The 12,901-nt window shown below is 43.4% G+C and overlaps 1 protein-coding gene and 1 pseudogene across 1 annotated transcript in view; both read right to left on the bottom strand.

The window, feature by feature from the left end:
- The window catches only part of POLA1 (DNA polymerase alpha 1, catalytic subunit), a gene marked incomplete in the record, with an annotated part of 464,240 nt that overhangs the window by 308,192 nt on the left and 143,147 nt on the right, over positions 1-12,901 (bottom strand). Inside the window, 3 exon segments of the mRNA XM_056558791.1 lie at positions 5,418-5,540; positions 6,057-6,206; positions 7,200-7,318. Coding sequence (XP_056414766.1) covers positions 5,418-5,540; positions 6,057-6,206; positions 7,200-7,318 — 392 coding nt within the window.
- On the bottom strand, positions 11,558-11,762 carry LOC130359798 (U2 spliceosomal RNA; annotated as a pseudogene).

The raw sequence follows: 12,901 nt of genomic DNA, 5'->3' as shown, positions 1-12,901 counted from the left end.
GAAAAAATTAGAGGGCTTCAAAGTATAGCAGCAATTTTCAAAATTTTTATGAAAATTGCAAAATCTGAGGGGACAGATGTTACAGGTTCGGCCGTTGGGACCTGTCAATCTTACACCAGTGTCAATACATCCACATGCTCACATCCAAACAGGCCTATGGTCTGCTGTGTGTCCGGGCGGCGGACCCTGAAGCGACCTGTACTCTCTGGATCTCGCCCTAAGGTTCAGGTAGGGTAAGAGCCGAGGTGCAAAAGTTCCCTAGGGTGCCGGAACTCACTTGGGAGTAGAGACCCCACTTGACTGATGGCACATAGCACACACTTTATCTCTCACTCTTCTGAGCACTCACCTCTAGCAGCAGAGGAGTTTTCACACTGTACACATCCACTTATTTATTCTTTATGTTTCTTCACTATGCTCACTAGGATTTGGTTAGGGTGCGGTTGCCCTTCTGGGTGTCCCTCCTGCAGGTCTAGGGGAGCAGTGTGTGGCCATTATGTTCCTCACCTCCCTGCCATGCCCTGTGGCATTCCTGCTTCGGCAGGAATGCCAAACTGGTTTTACTGGTTCCTAGGTGGCAACTTGGTTAAAGTCTAGTTATTCACCAGGAACACCCTTCTGTCCCTGAGTAACTTTGGAAAAAGGGGACATTGTACCTGGAACCTTGCAGGTGCCTTCTGGCCTGGAGGCAAAGGGTTTGTTTGGTGGGGGGCCTCTCTCCTTTCAGAGACAGGCTTGCGATGGACTGCATCCTCGTGCACTTTTTTTTATGTGAACACTTGCACTTTTTACTTGCACTTTAGTGACTCGAGAGTACGCACCTCGGCTCTTCGATAAAAATAAAAATGGGTCCAGCATTTCTATAAACAACTATTTACATGTATATCGGGAATGGGTAATTTATTGGTATCTTTCCCAAGTAAATATTCTGCAACGCCTATTATTCACTAGTAACATTAAGAAAATCACAAGAGAAACTATAATGAAGAACTAAAACGTAAATCCCATCCATACAGTTACTCGCAATTCTCCTAATGCTGAAACTGTAGAATTAAGCACATATGGAACCTCGAGTAGACGACATCTGGATCCTGTAATCACATCAAGTGGCAATTGTTTCATTGTACCCTATCACCAGATTCTAGAAGAAACCTGGGAACATATTCAGAACAACTATACAGACGAATCAATGTAACAAGTTCTGGAAACAATGAGAGCGCTATAAATAAAAATTAAAAAGAAAAATGGAAAGATGCAACAGTTGTGAAGACGGTGTAGGTTTCAGTTGTGTCAGAAGTAGAAAGGGCAGGGGCGAAACAAATCTCCACCAATAGAAAGATCTTTGTGATAATCTATCATACATGCTTGGCATGCCCTGTGTAACAGAGAAAGGTTGCTGGGCTTAGCCAAAAGGTTCTGCCTTGTTATCTAGACCAGCTGCTGTGAGAGAACGGGGAAAAAAATAACACTGACCAAAAGTATGTTAAAAAACTCAAAGATCGAGCCATTGCATACATAAAAAAAATACAAAACACAGATTTACATCTTTGCTTGGCACCAAAGTGCTAACCACTAACTCAATTGGACACCCAAGTAACTCAGGCATCTTCCTCAAGTGCTTACCCGTGTACTTTTGCACATTAGATACAGTCAAGTAACAAATGCTGTCATGGTACGGCCAAACAATAAACTAAGCACGTCAGCATGGGAAAGAATTTAAATTGCTCTTTCAGGAATACCACAAGTCCAATTTGTGGGGATTAGCTACCTTTTCTTAACTGATCAAGAGTGAACATAGGTGAGTACAATATCACCATCTAAATGAGGCTGCAGCATTTATTTTTACATTTTTTTTAAAGTACCACCATAGCAGGAACATTTTAATTTATCTATTTTCTCTGCCTATATAATGCTAACCTACCCCCAACTGTTTCATCCAAGGAGATTCCGTAGTGTGAACCTAGCCTAAGTCTTGTCTTATAATTTAACAGAATTCCGCAGGGGAATCCTATTGAAGTCAATGGGGCTTACATTTCTGCGGATAGTGTGGAATGCAGGAAAAAATGCTGAATTCTCCAAAATGTGAACATACCCTTACTGTGAATAAGATCACATCCTTACCTATCAAATCTATCCTGGAAGCTCTGACCCCTCCCAGCTCCACCCTTCTTATTCATCTGTATGTGAATCTATGCATATAATGCTTCCCACCCTAGGGGACCAGGAAAGCAGTGATAGTAGAAGAGTTCTTACAATGATCAGCTGCAGAGTTATACACCTCCCCTGATCACACTGCCTGTTTATCTGCTGTGTGCAGATTCTATAGTGCTTCATGTGTGATGGAGTCTGACACTGCTCTCCTGTGTGACAGTACAGTGTGAATTAGCAGATAAAAGTTCTACATCACTGATCTATCACTTGCTGCACTTAGATAGGACTCAGAGCATGTACAGTGATTAGACTATCCCCTTTTCTGGGAAAATGTAAGAAGCCTTAGAAAACTATGTTAGCGGTAAAATAGGAAACCAAAAGTGGTGAAAACCCATGCATGCCACATCCACTATATAGATATACACAAGGCCTCTACTTTATTATTTAATAAATTAATAGCCTATGCTGCACTATATAAGCAAAAATTAAGTACATATATTTTTTTTCTGCACTGTATCTTTAAGGTGCCAGTGTATAATCCCGCCAATCACCTGATAATCACTCCCACTAATTAAGTTCACGCTCATCGGACAGATTACCTGAAATAACAGACAAACTATAAACTCTCAGGAACAGAAGAGCATATCAAGAAACTGTAAAAAAGGTGTTTGATCTGCGCACTAAGCTATTCAATGACCGCAAAATCTCAATTTTGGGGGGTTGGCCCTAGTTCCTCCTTAAAGGGGTACTCCGGTGAAAACCTTTTTTCTTTTAAATCAACTGGTGGCAGAAAGCTAAACATATTTGTAAATTACTTCAATTAAAAAATCGGAATCCTTCTAGTACTTATTAGCTGCTGAATGCTACAGAGGAAATTCCTTTCTTTTTTGAACACTGATGACATCACGAGCACAGTGCTCTCTGCTGACATCTCTGTCCATTTTAGCAACCGTGCATAGCAGATGTATGCTAAGGGCAGCATGGTGGCTCAGTGGTTAGCACTGCTGCCTTGCAGTGCTGGGGACTTGGGTTCAAATCCCACTAAGGACGACAAATAAAGCGTTATTATTATTATAATAACGTCAGCAGAGAGAACTGTGCTCGTGATGTCATCAGAGAGCATTCCAAAAAGAAAATAATTTCCTCTGTAGTATTCAGCAGCTAATAAGTACAGGAAGGATTAAGTAGTAGATGAAGTAATTTACAAATATGTTTTTTCTTTTAAATCAACTGGTGCCAGAGAGTTAAAGGTTTTCACCGGAGTACCCCTTTAATATTACCAGTCTATACTTCCTGAACATCCACCATCCCACTAAAGGGTCTATAGAGCCTCAGCAAGCCCCATTCTTCTTTACCCTTGCACAATTACATGCAGATGGTTGTGTCTGGTAGCTACAAAAAGATGTGCGTGAATCCCTGTAAAAAAAAAAAAACTCTAGATTACAGTCCCTGTTGGGGACAGTTAAAAATGACAAACAAAATATGGAATAACGGAACAACAACTACCGGATCTGCTGCATATTTTGTGAAGCTGATTCTGCTACCCATTAACTTCAATGGGTAACAATCAGCTGCTGAATATATGCAGTAAAAATATGAAGCTGATCCAGTACATGTTAACATTCCCTATAACTAACATCTTAAATTATATTTAAGCAACTAAAATACCAACAGTTCAACAAGAATGTAGAAGGCAGTTTCTGGCAACGAGAAGATTTTTCTTTTAAAATTAGAAAGAAAAAAAAAAGGGGGGGGGGGGTTGTTATATAAACCCATGACAACTAATGAAAAAAAAAATGGTAGACAGCTGCAAGAACCAAGACTGGCACCAGAATATAAAGCGGAATAGGATAGCTACATCCATTACTGAACAAGCCAGAAATCTGCTGGCAAATTATGAAACAACAGTTATGTATGTAAGGCCATATAGTATACACCAGTTTGCTGGGCACAGCTGTATTACCATACAGTCTCTGACATATTGGTTACCAAAATAATGTAAACACGAATAGTCACGGTCAGAGATGAAAAAGAAGAAGTTGGAGGCACAGTGGTGTTGATTTATACTACTGCATTAAAGACCACCCCTTACTAAAACTACACAGGATTTAATAAAACAACATTCACTCATATAGAAACATGTATGAAAACTGCAGACCTATGTATGACACACAGTTAGCTTGGTATATTACACAACACATCTACAAAAAAAATAATCTAACCGAAGAATTTATTTTAAGGTCAACGCAATTCTACAAATTAAATTACACTGCCAATACAATAGGCATGGGGTGATTCATTTAAGACGCTTGTGCAGTTAAAATAAAAAAATAAATAGACAGACAACAGAAGTTGCTGATATTGTAATAAATGTTGATTGAGTCAACTAATTAACTCAGAGAAGGGGCAGAAAAACAAAAACTAATTGGAGCCCTTTCACACTATTACGAGGCTCCTTAACAGTGAAAACAAAAGTTCAGATGCATGAAATCTCTTAATTGTTTAATGATCTAAAAGTATCTATCGCCACCTAGTGAAACATCTGCTGCGTGAACCTTCCAGCCTGTTCGGTACATACGCTGGCTGAACAGACATGGTGAAGGCAGACAAATCATTTTCACATATTACCCTGCATGAGCACAAGCAGAAATTGTGTCACCACTAATGTAAGTATTAACCTGTCCTTTAAATTGTAAAACATTTTATCCTTGTATACACTGAGAACAGACTATAACAGAGGTCATTTTTAATTTTCTTTTTAAACAATTAAGAACCAACATAATATTAGGAGAAAAGCTATAGACTGTGTGAAATCCGCCACAATGCCATAGAAGTTAAACAAATTGAGGGCACTGTGCTCACGGGCACAGTATATGGCATTTGAAAAAGGCAAAATATTATTAGAACTCATACTAGAGAGATCATACAATGCTCTTCTGATCCCTTCTTGTTATGTCTGCAGCTATCTATCCTTTCTAATTCTATATTTTAGTGCATTATATAGAATACAATATATACAATACAATAAGCAAAAAAAAACATTGTTTCACAAAAACTTTATATTATCTCCATCAAGAAACGCGCAATAGATATCCATCTGCTAGACTTGTAAAGCACACAAAATATGTGAGGGACAGAAGTTAAGGACGGCAATATGGAAACTACAATGAAGCTTCTACAACCAATGTGCCGTGAATTTAATCAGCTATTGTAATTTGTTAGCACGATTACCATAAATCTAAAATATTGTCGGGGTAAAAACTTACCTCCCGCCCTTGATGGGTGACCAGTGCAGCCAGAGGCTTGGCATAAAATCTGCTGTATGAAAAGCCCAGACAGCCATACATGCTGTTGGCAGTGAGCTTCAGAGCTTTCTGTCTGATGTCATACTGAACATAAAATAGACATAAGAAAAAGAATAAGTGAAGAAAGCATAGTATAAATAAATAAAAAATTTAAAAAGTATATAACCCCCTTCAAGCAACAATGCATTAAAGCTTAGCAATGACCACTACCCCTACATCCCATCACATAAAAAAAAAAAAAATTCTGAGCCTGCCACAGCGTTTTCCTACAAAAATGTTGTATTGAACCCTTGTGACAATTTTTCTCTTTTAAGATTAAAGAATTAAAGAACTCAGAACTGCTTCTTTTAATAAAACATTGTAAAAGGCTATGCGATGATCTGGCTGCTTATGTTCTTTGTGCATATTATCATCATGTGTTTTTAGATGTGCACCTGTAAAGGCATATTGCGGTGACTGGTTTGGTGGTCATCTACAACACAAAAAAAAAAATGGCAGGGGCCAAGACAACGTAAGAATTTTTTTTTTTTTTTTTTAAACCTTATACACAAGTAGACACTCATCCCCCTTACAACCAACAGGCCTTCTGCCTATTATTACCTGCAGGTACACATCTGAATTGAGGTCAGGCTGCTTCATCAGTTGCTTGACATGACGTCTTCTCTCCACTAGTTTCCGGATCTCCCGAGGTAAGATTCCCATTTCTAGATCTGAACTAGGTAGCTCTGGAATCTCTTCTTGATCCTCACCCTGCAAAAACAGCACAGAAGAAAACCATTATGCAACACAATCCTTAATTCTGCTTCCATCCCGCTGCAAACACAGGAGAGCATCTCAAGCAGCAACATTTGCTAGTCTCTTGTAGCTATAATGTGTCCTAAACCTCTGTCCCCGCTCAAATGTGCTGATTATCTTACAAGACGCCAAGCAGCCAAAAAAGAAAAATCAGAATCAAACAGACTGCTTCCAGAAGCACTAGCAATTTTATTCATAAAAGGAAAACATGGCTTGTTATCAACTGGATAGCAGTACAATTAACCCATTGCTCATGGCAGGTTTGCAGAAAAAGGTTCTGTCACGTTATGCAGGAGCTAGTTAAGCTGTGTGCTGTGTTTCTAAGGTAGTGTTTCCCAACCAGGCTGCCTCCAGCTGTTGCAAAACTACAACTACCAGCATGCCTGGACAGCCGAAGGCTGTCCAGGCATGCTGGGAGTTGTAGTTTTGCAACAGCTGGAGGCAGCCTGGTTGGAAAACACTGTTATAAGGTAAGCATGACCTCTGAGGTGACAGCTCGTAATGACTGACCAATACTACCTTTTTAGTCAGAAACATTAACAAATGTTCAGTTTAAAGAAGATGATGGATTATATTTGTTCTATACAAGAAAATCATTATATATATATATATATATATATATATATACACACACACACACACACACACACATATATACACACACACACACACACATACATATATATATACACACACACACACACACACACACACACACATTGTAGGATAGAATTTATTTGCCAGAATGTCTATTTGTACCATGATCACCTGAAAAGTTATTATACTGTAGGTCACATAAGGTCTTTCTCCTAAAGAGAATAGTGTTTGTCACGTTTCCCTTTCTCAGGAGAGCAGACATTTCCATAAACGCAGTCTTTGCGCACAAATACTTGGACACAGGCACTTGTAGGCACGATTGTGCCTGTGATCACTATGACGCTCACCAACCTCTTTTGTATTCTGGGCAGCTGTTCGATGCACTGTGGTGAAACAGATGTTATACTCTTGTATAATGGAGGGGTACAAGCTGTTGAAATCCAGAAGTAAAATGAACTTGTCATAAAACCCTAAAGAGAAAAAGATATTACATAAGAATACTAGAAATTATTCTAATCACTGATGACAAATCTACATAGCTAGGGGCAGCCAAGTATAGCAACCAAAGCAACTAGTCCTTACATAATAGCAAAGAAAACAAAATCCGCTCTGGACCCTTATAACAGAGAAATGCCTGAAAATACTTACTGCTTTATACCATTAAAAGGGGTACTTTAGAAGTTCTTTTCTTTTTAAATTTCTTTTCTGTCTGACCACAGTGCTCTCTGCTGACACCTGTCTGTCTCAGGAACTGTCAAGAGCAGGAGAGGTTTGCTATGGGGATTTGCTGCTACTCTGGACAGTTCCAGACATGGACAGAGGTGTCAGCAGAGAGCAATGTGGTGAAACAGAAAATTTAGAAAGAAAAGAACTTCCTCTGGAGCATACAGCATCTGATAAGTACTGGAAGGGTTAAGATTTTTAAATAGACGTAATTTACAAAATCTGTTTAACTTTCTGGTACCAGATGATTTAAAAATATATATATATATGTTTTACTGGAGTACCCGTTTAAAGTTCAAGGGGTCCTGAGCATTAAAAATAAATGTGATCAAAAGATGGTAAACTGGAAATAAATAAGGAGATTTTTTAGACTTACCGTAAAATCTCTTTCTCTAAGGATCCATAAGGGGACACAGACTCTGGGTATATTCTGCTGTCTCTAGGAGGTTGACACTATGGTAACCAAAAAGTCGGCTCCTCCCAGCAGGATATACCCGCCTCCAGGCCACTGAGCAATTCAGTTTAGTCTCAGAGCAATAGGAGGAGACCGACAGGTCAAAGGAAAAAAACCACGAACTGTCCGAGAACCCGAAGAAATAATAACTGAACACTCCCTCGGACAGATAACCGAAAAGGAACCCCAGAAAAGGGCGGGAGCTGTGTCCCCCAATGGATCCTTCGAGAAAGAGATTTTACGGTAAGTCTAAAAAATTTCTCTTTCGGCTCCATTGGGGGACACAGACTCTGGGACGTAACAAAGCCGTCCCTTGGGTGGGCAGAGAATAAAAAAGGTCAGGCAGTCGGCTGTACCACCGCCGTCGCCAGCAACACCTTACGGCCCAGACTAGCATCAGCCGATGCGAAGGTATGAACCTGATAGAATTTTGAAAAAAAGTGTGTAAAGACGACCAAGTGGCCGCTTTACAGATCTGCGAGGCCGAGGCCTTGTTTCGGAGAGCCCAGGATGCTCCCACAGAGCGGGTGGAATGAGCCAAAACCCTGAAAGGTGGGGTGCTCCCCTTGCAGCGGTAAGCTTCCGAAATAGCACATCGGATCCACCGAGAAATGGTGGCCTTAGAAGCAGGCTGTCCCTTCCGACGGCCTTCTGTAAGAACGAAAAAAGAATCGCACTGACAAAAGGAAGAGGAGACGGAAAGATAAGTCCGAACCGCTCGAACCACATCCAATTTGTGAAGCATACGCTCCCTAGGATGAGAAGGAGCGGGACAAAAGGACGGAAGGATGATGTCCTCGTTGAGATGAAAGGCCGAAACGACTTTAGGCAAGAAAGACTGATCTGGTCGGAAAACAACCTTGTCCTGATGAATTATCAAAAAAGGGGAACGGCAGGAGAGAGCTGCCAGTTCAGAAACTCTCCTAATGGAGGTAATAGCTATAAGAAAAGCCACTTTCCAGGAAAGGAGGCGAAGGGGAACCTTCCTAAGGGGCTCAAAGGGTGCACCCTGGAGAGCGCCTAGAACTAAGTTCAAGTCCCAAGGGGGAGACGGGGACCAGTAAGGAGGGGCCGCATGTGCCACTCCTTGGAGGAAGGTCCGGACATGAGAATTGGAAGCCAGAGGATGCTGAAAAAGAATAGAAAGGGCCGAAACCTGACCCTTAAGGGAACTGAGAGCCAGCCCTAGTTCCAACCCCGACTGTAAAAGGAAAGGAGACATGGCACGGAAAAGGTAACTGGAGAAAAAGATTGAGCTTCGCACCAACAAAAGTAAGACCGCCAGGTACGGTGGTAAATTTTCGAAGAGGAGGGCTTGCAAGCCCTAAGCATGGTGCGAATTACCTGGGAAGAGAAGCCGCGGGCCCTTAGAACCATGGTCTCAACCACCACACCGTCAAATGCCAAATCCCGCAGCACTCCGCCGACAGGAAGTTGGACAGATGGGAGAGGAAGAATAGGAACCAAGACAAACTATCCTAGACTAGGAGGGCGAAGGACGACGGCTGCAAGAACACAAACAGGAACCGTACAAGGCCTGCAGAACTCCCTTTGGGAAAGAGAAGTGAAGTGTCTGAAAACAGGCAGCCCACCAAGCTACCCCGAGGACGGCAACTGAAGGGGTTAACAAGATGGCTGAACTCTCCATAGGAGGGATCGCCTAAGACCGTCAATACGGCAGCTAGAAAAGGAGAAATGACCGCATTAGCAAATGTAGGCAATAGTAGTAGGTAGCAAGACCACTAATACTCTTTCCATGAAAGGGAGCACGTAATGGAAAAATCAGCCAGAGCAGAAGGCTCACAAGCTCACCATTACGCCCTCTGTGGGACATGGAAAGAGAACCCTGGACTAGACAGAGCCAGAATCCATTAAACCTTGACATGAAGTCACCTTCACCCAGATACCCTGCAATCTGCAATTGACTGAAATGAACAAGTGAAATGGCTGTAGTGATCAGTCCACAAACCTGACCTTTCTAAAGAAGGGGGGAGTGCGCTGGCTGAGAGCGCTACAGCAGGTAGCCCATGAATTACTACCCCCTTGAAAGCCACGGAAACTCCACAGGAGGAAGGGGGAAAGATGGATGCCATAACTGTCCAAGTGTCCGGTGAATGCGCAGGGGCCTTTCTTACTATTAGCAGGGTACCAGAACCGCCGTTGTGAAAGAAACAATCATAGCATGGATTTCCAATTAATGCGAAGTACTAGAGCTGCCCGTTAAGGTGTTTACCCACGAGAGGGCTTGAACCAGGGATTCAATTTTGCCAAACCAGCAACTTTCCCGTGCTCTATGTAGGAGCCCTTCAGAGCCATAGCAGGTATCTCTGAAGAGCAACGTTACACCACCCATGGCATTGGTAAAGTGGTCACTGCTGCTGTAGAATGTACCAGCAGGAACACAGCCACTGGACACCCCCAACAGGAAGGGAGGAAGCTAAGCCGTAAGTTCCAGCAGACCACACGCTCCCCTGGACGATGCAGAGAGCCCAATGTACAAGCAGGGAGACCCCTTCGGCAACTCCCACGTGCAGTGGAGTACCAGAACTGCAGCTGCGAATGTGGCCGACATCGCTCTCTCCATGGGCATTGTGGAGCATCCATATTACAGCGGTCCACTCACACCTATAGTGGGGTACCAGAACTGTAGCCGCGGATACAGCAAACGTCACGCACTCCATGGGAGTCGTAGAGAGTCCATTGTACATCGGCCAACTCCCATTCACAGGGGAGTGCCGGAACTGCAGCTGCGGATGTGGTCGACATCGCCCTCTCCATGGGCATAGTAGAGGGTCCATAAGACATCGGTCCACTCACTCTTATAGTGGAGTACCGGAACTGTAGCCGCGGATGCTGTAAACATCACACGCTCCGTGGGAGGCGGAGAGGTTCCACTGTACATCGGACAAACTCTCACTCACCATGGAGTGCCGGAACTGCAGCTGCTGCAGACGATACGCTAACCATGGGGCGCCATAGAGAGTCCATCTGACACCGGACAAGCCCCATGGAAGCTGCAAAGAGTCCGCTGCACATGCCAGGGCACCCTTGTCAGCCACCTGGTACAGGTGGTGAGGTAACAGGACTTCAGCCGTGGCAGACTTGGTATGGGTGACCAGCGGTGAAAACAGACAGGGTGCCTCCAGGTCACCTGGTAAGCCCCAAGGGACTGTAGGGGTAGAGTGGCAAGCCACGCTGATGAGTGTCTCGAAGTCTGGACCTCTGCCAAAAAAAACTCTATACCCCAGTAAAATGACCAACAGGTCGCCACGGAAAACTGGCCAAGGCCCGAAACAGTTACTCGGAAAACAGGCTATGTGCCGCAAATAAGCGGACCAATGGAAAAGCACAGCAATGTTTTTAAGTGGACAGACAACCCACTGACAGAGGTCACTGAAGCAGAGTGTCGAGATGAATTGGTGCACTGAACCTGCAGATACTGCTATATCAGGGTGACTGAAGAAAGTTCTGCAAGCGGCCCCGTTCTCAAATATCCCTTTAACACATGGTCCCCAGATAGGGGACATATCAGAAAAATGGCACATGTAACCGAAGAAATTCCCATCACGGGTCAATGCCCAAGGTGCCAGAAGTAAGCTTCCAAATCGGCCCCAGGTCTCAAAAATCCATTTAATATATGGTCCCCAGGTAGGGAGCATATCAGAAATGGGCACATAAGAAATCAAACTGATCAGAACAGATACAACACTTAATTGTACCCAAAAAAATAAATAAATAGATGCGATAGGAATGCTCTCAAGGCCAGGGAAAGCATACTAGGAAGCAGGGGATCTGAGGGAAATACTCCAGACTACTAAATTGACAGGAGCCTGATAAATGGCCAAACCAAAACTGGGGCAAAAACAGGGGGTCGGCCGCGACCATGCAGGGGGCTGAAAATGAAAGTAAAACTGCTGCCCAAAGATTACCCCAGCTGGTTAAGCTGAGGTAAGGCAGGAGCAGAAGTGCATGGAGCCTGCCGTGTGCAGGTTCCTCAGGAAACTGTGCTGGACTGTATACAATGGAGGAGAAACCTACTCCCGGCAGGCACCCAGGTAGGGGCAGCCATACGAGGAAGGGAGAGTCCCATAGAAAGAACCCATAGGCCATGAGGTGCCCGGACCACCACCGCCATAATGGCGTCTAGAAGTAGCTATACCCCAGTAAGGGCTCAAACCTCAAAAAGGGAGACCCTAGGGAGATAAATGCAGGGGGCGGGAGAATGTATATACTCATCCAGGGCGGCTTCAGCCAGCTTATGGCCACGCTGCATCGCGCGAGGCGGGCAGGGGCAAGTGGGGAACCAGAATCCAGGGTACTCGGCCAGGCACTGGTGATAAGGGGTTAACGGCCCATACTCTAGGCACTGTGCCCCTTTGCCGCATGTGGGAGATCAGGTAGCGCCATGCTCCTTTCGCCCAACCTAGAAAAAAAACAAGAAAAAAAGAACCTAACTAGACATATTGAACTAGAAAATAATAAAAGAAAAGACCAGGTCTGGAGAGAACTCCAGACCTGTGTCTGCCTCCTACTGATACTAAGCTAAAACAGATTAGGTCTGCGTCTGTGGGTGGGTATATTCTGCTAGGAGGAGCAAACTTCTTTTTTGCCCAGTGTCAGCCTCCTAGTGGTAGCAGCATAATACCCATGGTCTCCTGTGTCCCCCAATGCAGCGACCAAGAATCACAATATATTGGCTGTGTCCACCAGGCCAAAAAAGACTGTCCTTAATGGGTTAAAATAAGGCCTTCATTAAAATTACGACTATTAATAATTTTGTGCTAGATTGCATCCAATCAAATATTGAAGAGCATTTGGCTCTCTCAAATTTATTATTTAACCCCTTAAAGGGGTGCTCCGCCCCTAGACTTCTTAT

This window comes from Hyla sarda, chromosome 2, assembly GCF_029499605.1.
Source record: "Hyla sarda isolate aHylSar1 chromosome 2, aHylSar1.hap1, whole genome shotgun sequence".
In the NCBI taxonomy this organism is placed as follows: Eukaryota; Metazoa; Chordata; class Amphibia; order Anura; family Hylidae; genus Hyla; species Hyla sarda.
The sequence above is the reverse complement of the archived record's forward strand: the minus strand, read 5'-3'. Positions and strand labels throughout refer to the sequence as shown.